The sequence below is a fragment of the Falco biarmicus genome, chromosome 13 (genome assembly GCF_023638135.1).
Source record: "Falco biarmicus isolate bFalBia1 chromosome 13, bFalBia1.pri, whole genome shotgun sequence".
Classification (NCBI taxonomy): domain Eukaryota; kingdom Metazoa; phylum Chordata; class Aves; order Falconiformes; family Falconidae; genus Falco; species Falco biarmicus.
In genome coordinates this window covers 5039373-5058391 of record NC_079300.1, presented here as the reverse complement: position 1 = coordinate 5058391, position 19019 = coordinate 5039373, and the positions used below count along the sequence as shown (strand labels likewise).

Below are 19019 nucleotides of genomic sequence, written 5' to 3'. Positions count from 1 at the left end.
GGAATTTCAGCAAGGTTGTCCTGAGGTGCTAGAACTAGCCCGCATGATTTAATAGCCTGCAAACAAACAAGCAAGCAACAAAAATACTCCACTAACAGCAAAAAAACAAACAAAAAACCTCATACAGATGCTCTGACCAAGTGAAGCAAGGCAGGTTATGGTTCTTTCTCTGCCAAAGTCCTTCTATCCAAAGCTAAATATGGGCTGCAGAAGTTGGCTAAGTATACTTCTACTAAAAAACCCTTATAATTTCAACACCATCTACGGCATTTTAAACATATTTTAAGTGTACAAAAAAGCAAGTAGGTCTTTAAAGAGAGCTGGGCATAATGGACCAATCCTTTAAAGCAGATGTGCAGACTGTACTGCTGTTATCAAGTACTAGTTCCTCCTATGCTCTTCAAATAATTATGTTAGAGAGACAGCTTTGTAAATTAGATTCGTGGTCTGTTTCACTCCTATGCAAAAAGTGGATTAAAATGTTGATCACTTTAGTCCGGGTTAAGCTGGAAACAACGATTTGAAAATGAAAATGAGAAAGTATAATTTAACAATTCTGTACAAATCTCTCCTTTGCTATTAAGAGGAATAATACACAATTTCATTTGCACACAGATAATGCAGACAGAAATTGGAAAGTTGTGATTAACTCTGCTTTGGCTACTCATTCAGACCCTATTACAAATGTATAAGTTTAAAAAATGTTCACTTTATAATTGGATAGCATCTTTTGGGATATAAAAATTTAATTTTATTCCACTGCTGCTTTCAATTTCTCAGTGGACAGAGCCTGCAGGCCACATTTCGTAACATGCCTTTCTGAGTCAGAGCATAAAATATTTATGAAGTGTTTATTTAGAGCATTGATAAAATCCTGTAGATCACCTCTGAATCCCTAATGGAAATTCAACACCTTGGGAGCATGCAATTATTCTTTGAATTTTTGTAAGGAAACTGCAGTAATATTATACAGAATTTCAAGCTTGTGATAGTTATCTTTTATAATCTGAAAATACTGAAGGTAATCAGCACCTGGTTGTACCTGTTTTGCCTGAATTCACAAGTGTTCACTAAGTTATTTGAGGCTGTTAGGTAAGAGTGACAGGCTTGACAACTAGCCTAAGGATGGCATAAGTAAGGATACTTTTTCAATCACACAAAACCTAGGCCTCAAACTCATGCCCGAGAACCTGACTACAGAGAATACTGCGTTTTCTGCTTTTAGTTAAAAGCAAACAAACCCCCAAACTACCTCTACAAACTTAATTCAAGTTATAAACGTAATTAATATGTTTTCAATGACATTCATGCATTTAACTTTAGATACCCAGACTTCTTAATTTTGGAAGCTAGTTTTCATACCTTCCCTATATGATCAATGGAGAGACACTTCTGTTGCAGATTTTGTGCTCTAGAAATTCAACAGAAGACGTCCAACTTCAGCACCTGATGCACAGGCTGTGAAATGCTTCAATTATAAAAGGAAAGCTTAGGGGACTGAAGAATCCTCATATTTTACTTATCATTAATATCTAGGTAAGTGTTGCCCAAGCCTGCAGAAGAAATAGCCTGGGAGAAATGCCCCTCCCCTACATCTTAGTGCATTGTTAATATTAAAGCTCCTGGGACCTGAAGCTCCAAGAGAAAAACAAACAAAAACGACAGGAATAGCCTATAGTAGGTTCAGTTTGTTTAAAACCTGCAATGCAGCTCTTTGCTGCTCTCCCTGCTTCTTCAGAAGAAACACTACTTAAAAAGGAAAGGAACTCTTACTATGGGGCAGAGAAAAATAACCCAAAATGCTGCTGTTCCCTTGCCACTCTGACTCCAAGCCTAACAGCTTTTAAGAGAAGTGGAATTCCATCGCGAGTTGGAATCAGGGCATGCTGACAGCACCAGTCCATCTCAGCCTAATTTATCCTGGCTAGCCTTGTTTTATTGTGCTCAGCTGGAGTTAGCTTCCTGACAGTGGCCTTTGCTTTGGAAGGGAAGCTGATAAACTGCAGATTCTTGCCCTTCTCTTTATATGCGAAATGTAACAAACTCAAATTTCCAAGTCACCTGAAACCAAAGAACTATTTTAATGATTAAAAGGATTTACTATGGTTTATTTTTTTCTGCTGCCATGTACCCACTGCACAGTGCTACTAAAGTAGAATAAGTAGAAGTGATCCACATCAAACTTGTGCCATGTTGTTATATAAACACTTCAATGAAATCATTATGAATCACTCGAAGGACATCATGATCCAACTATACATTATTAGCGACATTTAGTAGTAAACAACTCTGTTACTAAGTCAAGCATACAGCAAGCATGAAAAATATGTTAAGGTAGATGAAACAGAATTTTAGGAAAGATATCTAAGCGGCGTATGTGAGTAAATATGCCACTAAGCACATAGAACTTATGTCTATAAATGAACTGACAGAAGTATCATCCATACTGGTAGTAATGTCTTGTTATTCTATTGCTCCTCTAAGGAAAAAGAAACCAGTACTTGTTACAACTAAGAAAAAAAGACAAAAGACACAAATTGACTGGAATTACCTCTTGACATTCAACCATTTGTATCTACACAGACACACATACCATTAGAATTTTTTAAATTAGCAGCACACAGAAATCTAATTAGGACCTAAATGAAACATTTTAGCTTTTGTTAATTCAGACTTGCAATATTTCTATGGCTCCTGTCTAAATGGAACATATCCAATGATAAACGGAACGTATCTGTAATGAGTTCTGCAATACTCTGAACACCATTCAGAGTGAATATATTCCTGATGAGTAAATTCTCTTTTGTGCAGCTCACATATGAAAGGGATGCAAATGCAGTGCTCAGCTGTTGCTCAGCCATCATCCTGCACTGCATGCCCCCTAGGCTTTCTTGCCAAAGCAACCTTTGTGTGGGTGCTATGTAACTGCAGACTTGATCAAGATGTTCAAGTTTTACCTACTCTGCTACTCTGATCAATTTGAATGCAGTCTTTCCCCTTCTATTGACAGGGGAGCATATTCTCACCTTGGCAAATACACTTCCACTTTTTGCTTCTTTACAGAATTAGCCCACTCGTTAATCAGCGAGGCTTTGACCAGTGGTTCCAATGTGACCAGTGGAACTTCCTGTCTGGAAAGAACAATCATCATACTAATCTCATCTCCCTCATATGGTATTTCCAGAACTTGATAGATACCGCCTGCTTCATTGGAGCCATCACTGAACTCTCCTACAAAAGAAAAACAACAACGAAAAGCTATTAGAAGTATTTAATTTCATCTTCACTGGAGATAAGGGAAAAGTGAAAGGGTAATACTAGGCAGCGTTTACTAGATACTGGAACGAAAAGTGACCCTCTTTATTCCATTCTGTACAAAATTTATATTGGTTTCTTTATCACAAGATTTGAAGCTTACATCTGCTTTCTTAAAGAAAACAAGTTTATGCAATCACTCAGTTTATAATAAATAATCACACTTCTGAACCTATTAACTAACTGCCACTGGCTAGACAGTGGGAAGTCCAGAAGTTGTTAAAGCTACCAAGACTTCCATTGAAATGGACAGAGGTTTTTTGATTCAGGAGAGAGAATTTTTCAGTGATGAGACTGAGTAAAATATTTCCAATGCTAGACACTGTAGAACCCACTTGGGAGTTCAAGCTGAAGATGAAAACTATCATTAGTTCTGCTGTTCAAAGAACCCTTATTTTACCTTTCTAAGGTTATTACAACAGTAACGGGCAAACATTATTCATTTTAACTAGCACAGCACAAGAAAACTACTTTAATGAGAAGTAGGACTAGCTCAAGAATTGTAAAGAGGTTAGATAAAATGGATAATCATTCCAAAATCCACCACATGGCACCAAAAGTACCTAAGAAGTAATCAAGAAAGAGGCCATTATGAATGTTGTTACCTAGTGACAATACACAAGCACACACATTACGAAAAGATGTCAAAACCAGAGTCCCTTAATTGAGCAAACATCACATCTAAAATTCTAGGTGAAAGAACAGGCAACAGTACAAATGAGTGTTACTGCAACAAACCTGTTAAGGGAAGACTTACTGGCTTTAAATTGCTAAAGGTCCAACTCACCATAGTAAAACTCTCCCTGCTGGTACATCATTGGAATCTGAACTTCACTTTCATCATCTTTAGTGAAAGAAAAAGTTCTTGTATTTTCAGGTCTGAACTGTGATTTCCAATTGCCTTTAAAGTAGATTGCATTGATGACAGCCAAATGAGTTAGAGCACCAAAATCTCTTGAAGACACGAAATCTTTGATCATATCTGAGATGAAAATCAACTGTCAGTCTGCATGTCAAATTGAGCATTAAATCAAAACTTAAGACAGCTTGAAAAACGCAAGAAAATAAAAAGCTATGCTAACATGTAATTTCCAATTCAGATGTTTCATTAATTCTCAAATTAAACCACTAGTGTTTTGTAAACCTAAAGCACAGTGTAGGTGCGTAAACCCTTCCATCAAGTACATGTTAGTCAACTGTTTCTTGATCACCACTTAAATATACCCCATAATGAAATCAAGTGGAAAAGGGGTCACATCAGGGATGTTTATACGGGTGTTACTATAACAGTTCAGCACTATTGTCTTAAGGTCAATTTTTTGTCTTGGCTCCAATCCAAAGAAGCACTTAAATGAGTGCTTAAAGTGTCTAAGTATACCCATTGGAACTTCACCTGGGCCAATTCTGAAGCAAGCATTCATTTTCAGTAATGCCCTACTGACTTCAAAATAAGGACTAATACTAAAAACCCCACATAAATTCACAGCATTTGTTCCATTGACATTAGCTCTTGAAAAGTAAGAGAAAAAACATCTAGCATCTGCTCTATTCATGGGAGATGTCAGCTGAGCATGGCAGCTGCTTTGCTCCTACTCCTAAATAAGTCATTTACATCAGAATACAGTCTGTTACCTGCTTTAGCTCATCTTAAAGGGCTTGCTCGTCAGCAAAACAATTTCAAGTTTGTTAAATTTGGTGCACTAACCAGATTTGTCACTATTCCTGAAGAATTACAGCCTACTTCAGATAGCTTTCTTGCTAACTTCTATTTTTAACTGACATTGCAATACAAGGTGCTAAAATAAACATATTCCTCACTATAATTATTACTTCTTAATCCACAACTTAAAATATAAATTAATTCTGCTTTCTGAAGCATATGACACTGACTAACCGGTGTGAAACTTGTGTGTCATAGGGCAGTATTTCTGCTGGGTTGCTGTTTGTACTTCATTTCATCTAGAACGTTCTTAGAAATGAGATGTGACCAATACTGTCACACTCACTCTTCATGGTTGGAAAAAATGGAAAATTTAAGAAGGAATATACTTCCATTTTTTCTACTTCTATTTGGTACATCATATTCCCTTATATTTTTCAGCCACATCTTGTTAATACACTAATGTAACGTTAAGAATTTTTCTGGCCAGAGAAACCTTTGACAGTTAACGCTTTCTGCTCTGAGCCTCCCATCACGCTTAACATGCTGGAATTGGAAGCCTGCCTGTCTTGTACCCCTTTCCTAATGAGAAAATGAGCCTCCTCCGTCAGAGCTGGCAGGCAGGAGAGAATGAGATCTAGTGGTCAGAGACTAGGCTGAGGGACTGTTACTATTGCAACCTAATGCTAAGAGACCCACAGCTGCCTTTCTTAGCACTGCACCAGCTCCTTCCAGGGCAATGGTTATGAGCTCACTTAGCACATGTGGCAGGTGTTAAGCAGGAGAACTCGCTGTTCTTTCCAAAAGAAAGAGAATTTTACTTTTCCTTCAGACAGACACCATGTTTCTCTGAAAACATTCCGCAATCTGCTGCTTCGCTTGCACCCCCTCTGTTTCTGTAGCTTGAGGTAAAGGCCAGAATTTATTATGAATATAATAGCTACCATTTTCCCTTGAGAAAACAGATCATTTCCAAAATGGAATAAAAGCATTACATGAGGTGCTTTTCCATTTTGGTATCATATATTTCCATAAAGCATTAAGGCTTCTCAAATGCTCAGGCTGCATAGTGATGTGTTAGTTCTTTACACGGGATTCCGATACCTTCCAATGGTACAACCAATGTTAGAGCCAGACCCCTGATGAATTACTGTTAAAATATCAGCCTCCACACTGTGCCAGATGAACGAGAATGAGATTATGATTTGATCCCTACAACAGGGGACTAACTTCACTACCGTATCTTGAGACTCTGCATGTATTCAGAAAATGTCACATCTTTGGGATTCCACAAGCGAAGCAAGCACTAAATCATGCAGATCAGATTATGCATATTTACAATGGTAATTTTGTGCTTACTTCCCTGCTGCAAATTTTTGTTGTGAAACTCTGTTGACAGCCTTCCTAAAATAAGCTACTCTGTCAACATACTATTTAGTTTCCTCACATTAGAAAAGATTTTATTTCAGGGTCTGATTTTGTGGTTCAAAATTATCTTTCCTATTCCTCAGTGACTTCTCAGTTCCTCAGAGAACTCATGATAGTCCACACATGCAAAACTTGGGCTGATAACCCCTGAGCAGACAACTCTTCTGCAGTTAGCAAGAGTACTTATCTTTTGTTTTTGTAATTTAATACCAAAATCAGTATTAAAATACTATTAAAATGCCTACTGTTAAAACATTCTCCTTCAATAAATGTTACAGGTACTGTAATATAGCATGGTAGGGGGAAATGATATTCAGATACTAGTATATGATTAGCAATGGATAACATTACTTAAAACAGATAATTCCTGCACAGGAAAAAAAAGATTCAGAAAGAGCTGATACTAGAATTCTTTCTGTGGGAGGAGGTACTTTAGTCTCAAATGGAACAGATAAAATCCAAGGCAACAATTCAACAACGCTGTATAACTTTGGAAACAAACACTTACTGCAGGAAGTACATAAAAGAATCATGTGGACTTACTATTTGTATGATTCTCCACCCACTTATTGATGTGGGTAGCTACAGCTGCACTTTGGCTGAAATCTACATTCTCTACTTCAGCTCTAAAGTATTTTTTCACCAACTGCAGAAATTTGTCACTGATATGAAATCCATTCTGTATGTAGAGAGAGTTAGCAATATTCAGAACATAATGACTTTCTTCAGAAGTTGCCATATCAGAAAGGTCCTTCAAGAAGGTAAACTCTTCACCTGAGAAAAGAAAAACAGCTTCAGTGTTTCAGAAAAGAAAATTATTCCTTGTTTTTTTCTGCTGGAAATTCACAGAGATATTTTGTGGAAAAAAAAAACAAACACCAAAAGGCAAAAATAAAAAAACAAAAACAAACCAACAAAAAGTAGGGTTGTTTATTTAAAAAAACTTGTTTCTAAACCTACACATACCTTCAGATCTGAAAGAACAATCTACAAGGCAGAACGTATTATGTAGAGCTTATTTTATCTACTACCTATAATTACATAATTAATGAGACATTCTGATCCCATCACAGACAAAACTATCAATGTTAGACCTTTCAACACCAAAAGAATAACATTAAACCTACAAGTCACACTTGTATGTCTTGCTACCACAAATTCTTAACAGAATTTTCGTTACATCCTAAAAGCCAGTTGTTTAACCTCAAGTTTTGAAACTAAGGACTTATCTGCAAAAAACAGGTCTAGAAGTTCCCAGGATCCTGCATGGGGTAGTACAGAATCATTTGCTTGAGTAATGAGGAATCCTGAGTAGGATTAAAGTAGTCTGCTTTAAGATACGAAGCTTATACTGTTGTGTCTACCTGAAGTTGAAATTCCTGATTTAAAACAAAACAAAACACACACACACACAACCCCGCCCCCCCCCAAAAAATTTTAAAAATTGCATGCAAACATATATTCCAAGCTGAAAATCATTTAGGTACTTTCACTGAATACCACTCACATGCAAGAATAGTGAATGGCCTAGCTCAAACCAACTGCATAACGTCTTCAGTTATAGGTAAGGGATAATTTATCAAAGTTTTTGGGACAAACTATCAAACCAAATATGTGCTGTAGTCTCCACAGAGAGGCATCATCTGTGCAGTGGTACTGCTAAACACATCTTAAAACACATATTCAGAAGTTCCTTCTTAAAAGTCCAGGACGCTGTATGAATGAGCAATTTCATTCAGGTTTTAAACCAATTACTTTGATATCAAAATTCGTAGAAATTGCCTCAAGTGATTTTTTTGCCATTGACTCATCCCCTCCATTTGCAGTCATATTACAGCTGCCTGCACTAACAGTGTGCTTGCACTCCACAGCACAGCACCACATCCAGATGCATGACTTAGCTCATCCCATACTGCAATCAGGACGGCGAGGTAGCAGTGGTCTCTGCTAAAGAAATTCATCCCGTTTCTCAGAAAGGCTGAAGGGAACACGTGGCTTATTGTGCTGAAACAGCCAAGATACTTATATTTCCTAAATCAGTTTTTATATCTGTATGAGACACTACACAATGCAGACAGAACATGAGTGACAGAATTAGGACAAAGAACCTACAGGTTCTACCTACAAGAACCAAACAAGTTATGTCAAAGTAAGAGACATTTCCAGTTAAATTACTAAGATATTCATACCTTCTTATAAGCAATATTTGTAAAACTACTGCTTTCCTCTTCAGGTTTCATTATAATCCCTAAAAAGGATGTTCCTAAAAATCTCCTTATAATTCTAGAGGCAAAGGCAAGCTTATTTTGCAGACAGATATCAAGATCAACAGTTAACTGCAATCACTTAAGATTCAGGTGCCCAAGCCAGGGTTGTACGTTAGCACCTCTCCGCTTATGCAGAACCCACTGAAGCATGCTTCAGCATGCTCAGGCCATCAAACAGGATGCCAAGAAGCCTACTGATTGATAACCCATAGACATGACCGGGCCACCTCCATCGCTGTTCAGGCATCTTTAAGACAAAAAGCATCATAGTAAAACATGATTAAAAGGCCTTACCATTTTTTAAGCTGTCAAAACCCAAGGAATGTCGAATTTCTTTCAAAGTGGTTCCATGGGCTCCAAGCTCTACCATTCCCATGGCTATTGCAATGCTCAGAGGAGAGAAAAGAATATTCTCATCTTCTCTTGAGGCTCGCAACTGATTGTAAACATTCACAGAAAGCTCAGCAATGGTTTCATCAGGAAAATTTGTCTTGAAGGCTTTGCTTTGTGTAACAAGTAAACACAAGAGTCCAAGGAAATACATGTCTTCAGATTCTAAGATCTGCAAGATAAATTTTAGAGAAAGTAAGTTAACCTTGTTTAAGTAACAGAAGATTCAACTTAAGAGAAAAAAGAATAGTAAACTTTAGCCTTAAATCTGTGTGGAAAAAAAACCTAGTTAGACGTCAATGCACAATTCAGTTATTTGGAGGAGACGCTAACACATATACGGCTCAAACTGAAGTAACAATCTATTTTGAAAAAAAAATAACCTAGTTCTTTATGTAACTATATATTTTTAAAATCTTTCAGCCATAGATTAATAAAAAAAACAACTTGTATAGAAAATGACCTTGGAGATACAGCGACAGCCTTCCTACTTTCACTTTTTAATTTTGCTGTTGTCATTGTTAGGCAATGCTGGTCTGGAATTGGTATGTGTTTCTGTGCTTTTTCCACCAAGGAGATTTACAGATCCACATTTCTTTCCTTTGACCTTCCAGGACATGCAACTTAATCATCTAACTCACTCTAAGCCTCAAACTGGTAAAATTGTTTCAAGCAATATAAGAGAGCTTGCTGACACTGGTGACAAACGAAATGTATCATGATGTTGCTCAGTTGCAAAACACATGGCAAGCAGCCAAAAATTATTTGAAAGAAAAACAAATCAGCCGATAGCAACAGTTCTCACTCTATCGCCACTTAGCTCATCACACAACTACTGATACTACAATTCCAGCTCCTGGGGCAGTGTATGTATGTCTCCATCTTTCCATTTTTCCTTTAAACATCATGCTACCTTAGCATCTAACCCGCTTACTGCCAAGTGCGTTTTAGGACAGAACTATCAGGCCAACAGGGCTTGCATTTCAATGCCTTCTTTTTGCCACTTAGGATATCTCCAACATAGAACAAAGCAAAGATTCCTGAAGCAGCAAGTTTGTACAAGACTAAAAGCTTTAGTCCACAAGTGTTTACATATTGTTGTGCCAGTCTGCAGGGTTTGCGTGCATGGGACAGATCTGTGTGAATATGCTATTCTGTTGCTCAACTGAAGTTAATTTGCATGCAGCTGGCCCAAGTGCCTCTGTCTTCTGCTTCCCAGCTCTCCTGTGTCTGCAGTTACTATGGGTTCCTACATACCTGACACACAGACCCTTAGTAAGCTTTATACAATACTAGTGTTATGCATTTCTTCTTCAAAGGACTATGTAGCATTATCTAATTAACTTGCACAGCACTGAATGATACATAATTTAAATCTTATTACTCACATTTTATAGCTGAGAAAATATGAAAAGCAACAGGGCACACATACGTGCCTTGGCAGAAACTGATGCAGTGACTAGTTAAGATTCTTTCTGTCCCCCAGCCACAGAGCAGCCTTTTGTTTATTTTTGCACTGAGAAAATTAAATAGATGAACTGGTGCAGCAATAACACACACTGCAGGAGAAATGGACAGGCTCAGTGAGACATGGTAGGTAAAGCCTTGCTTCTCCCCTGCTCCACACCTCCTTTCTGATGATTGGTTCCATATATGTTAAGAAATATGCCCCTTTTCTCAATTTCTAAAAAGCCTTCCTCTGTTGCTGGCGCCACTTCATCTCTCTGGGCCACCTGATCTATCTTTCTCTTGTTTCTTACCAAGATATCAAAAATATCCATCAAAGGCTCCAGTTTATTTAAGAATGGCACAGAGTAAGTCATTGTCCTGGTTTTGGCTGGGATAGAGTTAATGATGTTCTTAGCAGCTAGTGCAATGCTGTGTTTTGGGTTTGGCGTGAGAACAGAGTTGATAGCACACTGATGTTCTTAGTATAAAACTTACTTAGCAACAACAAAGTCAAGGACTTTGCAGTTTCTCAAGCCTTGCCAGCGAGAGGGCTGGCAGGGCACAGGAAATTGGGAGGGGACACAGCCAGGACAGCTGACCCGAACTAGCCAAAGAAATATTCCATACCACACAATGTCATGCTGAGTATGTAAGCTGGGGTAAAAAGAAGAAAGGGGGGGGAGACGTTCAGAATGATGGTGTTTGTCTTCCCAAGTAACCATTACTCATGATGGATCCCTGCTTTCCTGGAGATGGCTGAACACCTGCCTGCCAGTGGAAAGTAGTGAATGAATTCCTTGTCTTGCTTTATCTATTAAACTGTCTTTATCTCAACCCATGACTTTTCTAACTTTTACTCTTGTGACCCTCTCCCCATCCCACTGGGGAGGTGGTGGGGTTGGTGAGCAAGTGGCTGCATGGTGCTTAGTCTCTGGCCGGGGTTAAGCCACAACAGTCATATAAGCATAAAGCACCAGCTTCATATTGTGCTTATTACTCGATGGCTACATATTTCAGTACCCTTATGAAACTATCCAGCACTTCACACCATCCCATGGAACACACTTCAATCTGAGCCATGACCACTGCTATTTATTTCATGAAGACCACTGCAATCTTTTTATTGCCCAAAACATTATCAACATACCACAAACTTCCCCAATAACTGCTTTTCTTAATAGCAGTTAATTGAATTTTCTTTTTAACCTACCCATTTATTCATTATTGACTTAAAGATATTGTGGTTTCTGTTACATAAAATAACCGGACTTCTCAGTTTTCTTTGTGATCATGGGCATTCTAGATTTCTTTATTAAAAAAAACCCACCAAACCACCAGAGTATGCCTCTCTCCCAGTGTTACGTAAGACTTCATTCAGCACATCACTGTGACAGACTAAGCCCAGGTATTAGTCTCTCATCCTAGAAGCTGTATAAGGCAAGAGAAAGGCTTATAAACTTACGTCATGCAGGAGGTCTACAGTACTGTCAAAAACTGTACTCAAAAAATAGATAAGCAAAAACTTATCTTCCTTTTGTTGAGGATGAACCCAAAGCATCATCATGGCTTTCAAACTGGCCTGCAAATTTGGGGACTCTCACATCCTAATCTAAGCAAACAAGTGTCACTTAATGTGGATGCAATTATACAGATAGCTAAGCTTTCTCCACCCCTCTATCAAGAACTGTTTGAGCTCACTTTGAGACCTGAGAAGGTTACAACAGATGTAAGATAATCTTCCATTTTTAAAAAAGACATTTCCCCAGCCTTTTAGCCGCAAAGCCAGCTATTCAGCACTCCATCACCGATCCTTGTCATATGTGCTATCGTGAGACAGGCTTAAATAATTGCAAGGGGGAAGGAGGAGGAAAATTTATACATCTTAATTAGAGTGCTTAACATGTAGGTTATACTATTTGAATGCTAATAAAATACTTTGTATCAGACAATGCTAAAACCCCCAAATTATAATCAAATTGAAGTCATCTTTCTTCCTGACCACTCTGGAAAAGCTCCTCATGCAAAATTATCAAATTATAATAATTATTTAGTTGGACAGAAAATAAAGTACATAGATGGGGAGAAATAACATTTATACCGAAATCCTCTTACAAAGTACCAAACACACTTAGTTTTAAAACACGTTTAAATCCTGTTGATGGCAATGCAAGAGGTTAAGCTGTGAAGAACTGAAGTTGCCACTAGGAATGCCCCTTCCACATCACTTTTAGTCTAGAGAGGTTTTCTAAGAATTCACAGTGAAGTTCCCAATATACACATCCAGGGAAGTGGGAATGAGCACCCAGGTATAGGCAGAGGATGCAACCATCTCTTGCTGGCAGTGCTCTCAAGATACTTGTGAAAATATGTCTCTCTCACAATGTATGAACTAGTGCACGATGCAAGAGAAGATATTTTAGAGCAAACTGAAGATCTGTGGGTGATGATCAGTGGGGAGAAGGCTGTAGAACAGAACAGACACCTGATGAATCCTTGCCAGCCAATGTGAAAATGGTCAGATCTTATCCATATACTCTGATGTGTGTGGTAAATTCTTCAGTTCAACTCTTGCATTTCTGGTACAAGCATACGCTGTTCTACTGACAACAGGGAATCGAGCTCTTAATTATCATTCTAGTTGTAACAGTTACTGCTTCTCTGATTCTGCTTTACTTTAGGCTATATTAATTTTGGTTTTATGCTTCCCCATGCCTTTTCATGCAGCAGGTCTTGGTGCAATGAACAGCTGAGCACTTACTACGGTGCAGCATGTTCTCAGAATCTCTTTTCAGTAAGAGGGCACTGTGTTTTGTTTCCACAGCAGTACAGAAAACATCATTTAAATTGACTGCACCCTATTCACAAACATTCTTTAACTGACAGAAATGAAGCTGAACATTATGTAATGCATGCCCAGGAAGTTGAACACTTCCCATGAGTATCATCAAACTTTTTAGTCAGTTTTTTTAATTTCTCCTCAGAGTCATCCCCAGGGCAGTCTGTCACTGGTGGTCTGCATCAATAAAACCTAGTTAAATAATACTGCATCAGCTGAAAAGTCCACATTGAACAAAGTTTAAAAATCAAGAACCACCAGTTTCAAATGTTACTGCATTCATTGGCTACCTATACGAATGAAAGAAAAAGCTGTTAAAAATACTTTCAATCCTCAATCACACAGATGTGATACCATCAAAGATACCAATTTCACATTTGAGGGCCAGTCTCAGACAGAATCTAAGTTTTGTTTTATTTTATCTTAATTCATGCATGAACACCACTCTCCCACAAGGCAATCAAAGAATCAGTGCAAACAAACACTCTCCTTGCAACAGCCTCTTCCTGAAAAACTATTGTGTATCACAAATCATCACTTGCTACAGAGGTTTGTCAGAGTATTAGTTTTGCAACTGTACTCAGGGAAAAAAAAAAAAAAGATAAAGCAGAAACAGAACACTAAACAATGGATTATTGCTTCAAAAAGCTGATAGATACCTGTACCTCCAGATGAGACCTTATTGCACAGCTTTACCTGCGCAGGTGTTATTTGGTGACTTCTACCACAACTTCAGTGTAAATTGGTTTCTCTAACATACATACACACACTTCTTCACTGGATCACCAAGTTCACTCAGTCTGACATTCTTACATGATTCTTCCGGTGTTTCTGCTCTGGGTACAGAGAAATGCCTGTTTTGTCTGGGGTCTTCTTTTGCTTTTGGACACCGTTCTGTACACGGCTTAAAGAGTTTCTTGGAGACAACTGAAATGAAAGGCACTCTTCTTTCTAAGTTTTTATTTTCTGTCACTCTCCCCACACATTACTTAGTAACAAAAAAAATAAAATAAAATATATTCCAGATATATGTTGTTCAGTAGGTACTTGCATTAAGGTCATGACTACTTCCATTCCTGGCAACTTTTTAGTTCAGGATTTCAGAAATCTTCTGTAAGGATTTCATCAGTCCTTAAATTCAGCCTACTACACTTCCACAACAGGTCACAACCAGCTGAAAGGGCAGCATGCCTGTTTGTTGGCCCTGTGGCCAGCACAGATGTACTCCTCTATCTGGGCAGAAGGAACACCAGTTTTAGTAACGTCTGAAGAAAAACATTCATAGGCTAGAACACAGGACCGATTAACTATAGCACTTGCCCTTCCTCAAGCATAAGGCTGGCATGACTAAGAGGAAGTAAAACAACATCATCTCCTCACACCCACAAACCCTGAACTATTCAGTTCATTACATATGCTTTCAGAAAAATGCAAAAGGGACAAGCATCCGATGTAAGCCAAGATATTTTGAGAGCTAGCACATCAACAAACTCAAACTGCGTTCACATACATTAATTTTGAGGAGAACTGGACTCAGTGTAGGAAGGTGCCAAAAATTCAATTAAAGGTTGAATTCTAGTACCTTACGCATGCCAGACAGGTTGAAAAGGGGTTATAATTTCCTTGTCTTTTATACTGTAACAGACTGTGGGTTTTATAAAGCAACTCATTTATGGCTTTAAAAACCTACAAAATAAAGCTGTGATATATTGCCTAAGTTCTTCAGCACACAGACTAAACTAAGATTAGTTGCCTTAAAGATTACTCTTGGCTACATGCAAGCTAAACACCGAAGGTGTGGGAAGCACAGACGAGAAAAACTGCTGATTCCTTCTGATCAGTGTATAAAAGAAAAGCTTGGGGAGAAAAGCAAGCATGTTAACAGAACTGATTACATTCTCTCCTGTAACGAAGAGCATCTGCAGGAACTGACAGAAGTCTGGCAGAACAATTTTATAAAGCAAGAAATGACTTTACTTAGGGAGCAAGCCCTGCTGGTCAGAGGGAAAAAACCCCACCATCTATCTACCTAGGTAGGAGCTGGGTGTTTCCACCTTCCCCTCAAATCTAGCCAACACTGTTTCATGTCTCTGACAGATTAATTATGACAAGATAGAAGTTTGGTGAAATTCAGTCATTGCTGCCTTGCCAGTTAGTAAATATGATAATCGTCGCAGGCACCTTTGTTCTAGATGATTTCTTGTTGGCAATCATACCAAACAACACAATCTCAGAGGGACTGCAGAACTACTAATAACAATTTGGAAAATCACCACAGCTCTCCCTCCAAAAAGAAACCAGTGAACACCAGCAGAACCAAGGAGATGCACTAAGCAGTTAGCAGGATCATTAGCTGTTCACCAGGACCAGGCGGTGGTTGTCATGGCTACCCTGAAGGATGTGCCAAGGAGGCGTGCAGCCCTGAGGAAGAGCTCCTGGACTGGTTTAGACTTGCCTCGGGCACGCTGCCCTGACACAACAGGGGAACATGGCTGCTACCACAGATCTCAAGAATCTTACAGATCCACTCAATCAGTTTGTACTGCAGAAGAATAAAAGAATAAATTTTCAGTCTTTTCTTTGCCCAGGAATCCAACCTTTCAGATTTTTATTTCAAGATTAGGCAAAAATTACATCTCTAGCTAGCATTACTGGAGCAGAAGTATTCTCACATCTGGAATGCTGTGGTTTCACTTCTAGAAAATCCCACAGAAGTAATGTGGCACTTCCTCCCATCAGTTTCTTACTTTGTCCTTTTCCTCCCAATCATTCAGCCACTTCTGCCCTCCAGCACAGGGAATGACAGTGTACTGCGAAACAAAGCTGTAACCTGAGTTGCCTTCACCTGAAAAATAATTTCTTTTACATAACAAGTGAAAACAGGCAGCTATAAAGGGTACAGCAGTGCAAAGGCTAACCGCTGTCATCAAGCATCTAAATGGTAAATCTACATCCTACCAAGTGCTATAAAAGGGTCTACTTACACAACCCACTAGGGCATGCTTACACTGGAGCTGAGATATGGGAGAGCCTGCCTCAAGCTGACAGGAGGTAAACCAAAGTACCAGTTCTCAGAGCAACAGATATGCAATTCATGAGGTATTATTGCTTACAGCCAGAAGAATATACCCAAGGAAAAGGGAGAATAACTAGAAGTCCATAAAATGTTGTAAATTACAGCTATCGTGGACAGTGCAAGCAGTACATGTAAGTGTCTACAACATACTTTGGTTACTGGAAATGGTGACAATCGTGAAATTATACATGCCTCTTGCCACCAGGCAGGTACATAAATGCTAACTGTATGAGTTACATTTAGCCAGCAAGTCAACTCCTCCATATTAGGGCTGGTATTTACATTTTCCATGTTGCAAAAACATGTTTATCCCTAAAAGATGTTTATCCTTAGCTTATGTGAGCATATGACCTTGTCAGACAGAGATTCCACAGATACATCTAGAATCATTAAGTTTGTTTGAATCTGTTTCAGATATGTGCAATGACATCCATATTTGTCTGCACAAACATTAGTAATAAAGTTATGGGATTTTATCACCATCTGTCAGTTATGGAGTCATTGCCTTCTGGAGCAGAAAAACTTGAGGTTAATTTCACTAGAAAGCAGCATAATAACCCTATATAAAATATTGGGTATTTAAACCTCTAGCATATAGTGACTAAGACAAAGAAGACTCCTTCTATTAAAAGTTTGGACTATACTAAATGCTTGCTCTCCAACAGATAGCAAGGCATGGCTGTCAGGATTCTTTATTTCTATTTTATGAATAACCCCGTAACACCAGAAACTTCAAGAAAACCTGAAAGGAAAATGGTACACTGAAAACTTTCATATTGACAATTTCTACCACTAAAACCACTTGGGATTTAAACTTTCATGGAGCTTGGCGCCGAGTCACTAACCTGCTGAAGCAATTATGCAAGCCAAAGTTGTTTTAATTGAGCTTCCTCAAGCATAATCCCTCAGCTCCAATTAAAAAATAAAAAGATATGTTGAGAAGCCATGTCCAAAATACTTAAAATTTGAATAGCCTAAAGCAAACATCTAAATCCATGTCTAGACAATTGAGAAAAGGTGGTCTTATTTCAAAATCCACTACTATAAGGCCTGCAGTTGTGAGGACCCATACACAATTTCTCTATTTGTTTCTTCTGTCTAGAAGAGAGGATTTTTTAGAAATTGTTTGGCAACGCGCTTTTATTTGTGACAGCTACAACGTGCCCCACAAACGAAAAGCTATAAATAAGAATACACTAAATAACCAACCTCTGTGAAAGAAAAAAAATGAAGTATTTGGAGACTATAAAGGCTCAGAATTGGGAGTGTGCAGGTGGCCCTTCTGAGAAAGTCAATGAGGCCTGATTGGGGAGAGCCTCAAGGCTAGAAATTGAAATACTATACGGGATCTACTTTCAACAGATCAAAAGGGGGGTGGGGTGTCAAGTTCCACAGAAGCAGCTTAATCAGGGATAGATTGATTTCTTTAATATTGGGGTTTTTTACATATATTTTTCTGTGAGGTTTGTTAGCCCCATACACCACTCTGAATGAGATTACTCTCATGCATGTTAGTCTTGTGGTGAAGATGTTTACCCGATTTTACTATGGAAGGATAAACAATACCTAGACATAGGAGGTAAAGTTGCATCTTAAGAGGCTCTCAAGAACCAATTCTGACAAGTTCTATTTTTGGAAATCTTCTTTTTCTTTTGAATGAAAAGGCCAACATAGTACTCCACTCACAGCATCTAGGGAAGATACCCCAAATGAGACAACAGCATTATTTCTCCTCCCCCAGGTTTCCTTAGGGCTGTTTGGGAAAGGTAGGGTGTGAACTGATTGTCTAGTAGCTGTTTTCTAATAGAAGCAGCAGAGATAGCACACTGTAATCAGTTACTTTAGATATAACAACAACTTCTTGCCTGCTCTTGCATGTGCTGACAATTCCCTTTCTTACAATAAGTCACATTTCTGTTATTTTACTGTGGATTTCAGTTGATCAGGAAGCTCCCAGAAGCAAGCTCCCAACTATAATTTAATTAAAAGGGCAGTAGCTAAGTTTCACCATATGCAACTGCCAGATGCAATCATTGCAGTTTAAGTCTAAAGGCGATGCTACTGCGTGTACTAGAGCGTAGTCTTATAAGCAATGAAAGCTCTCACTTATGTCACATATATTGCTGTAATGCATTACGATATTACAGTTTCAGCAGAACCAATAAATATTAATAATACATTCTGTGAAAGCATTTACAGCAAGTGAGTTTGGAATACAAAGTTTCATGTGCCCATACACTTTTTCTTGCAACTCTGTATTTATACATAGTCACTTGAGATATGTTACATTAGAATATATACTTTGCCTGGCATTATACAAGCTCTCACAGCCAATTTGAAACCTTCCAATGTTGGAGGACTGAAGGAGGACACTCAGTGGGGATAAACAAATACTGAACATGAGTCCCTCAGTATTCAGGGATTCATAGGAATAGGAGATACTGCATAAAAAGTACCTTAAAACTGCATCTCTTTGGAAGGGACTTGCTGAATGCATTTCAAAAGCCTACCAACCACCTGAAAAAAATTTAAATATCTTTAACAGTATGCAATGAGGAATGATAGTCTATAAATCATCTCAATGTAACAGACAAGGTA

At 38.3% G+C, this 19019-nt stretch overlaps 1 protein-coding gene across 4 annotated transcripts in view; it reads right to left on the bottom strand.

Moving 5' to 3' along the window:
* SERPINI1 (serpin family I member 1) overlaps positions 1–19019 on the bottom strand; it is a 50799-nt gene that overhangs the window by 14866 nt on the left and 16914 nt on the right. For 3 of the 4 annotated variants that reach the window (XM_056358249.1, XM_056358250.1, XM_056358248.1), the window contains exons 2-5: positions 8965–9232; positions 6947–7177; positions 4103–4297; positions 3027–3231 (exon numbers count right to left, since the gene is read on the bottom strand). In XM_056358249.1, coding sequence (XP_056214224.1) covers positions 3027–3231; positions 4103–4297; positions 6947–7177; positions 8965–9214 — 881 coding nt within the window. In that variant the 5' untranslated portion in view covers positions 9215–9232. Of the gene's footprint in view, positions 1–3026; positions 3232–4102; positions 4298–6946; positions 7178–8964; positions 9233–18877; positions 18939–19019 lie in introns of those variants that run through there. The other variant, XM_056358247.1, reaches the window with a different exon arrangement.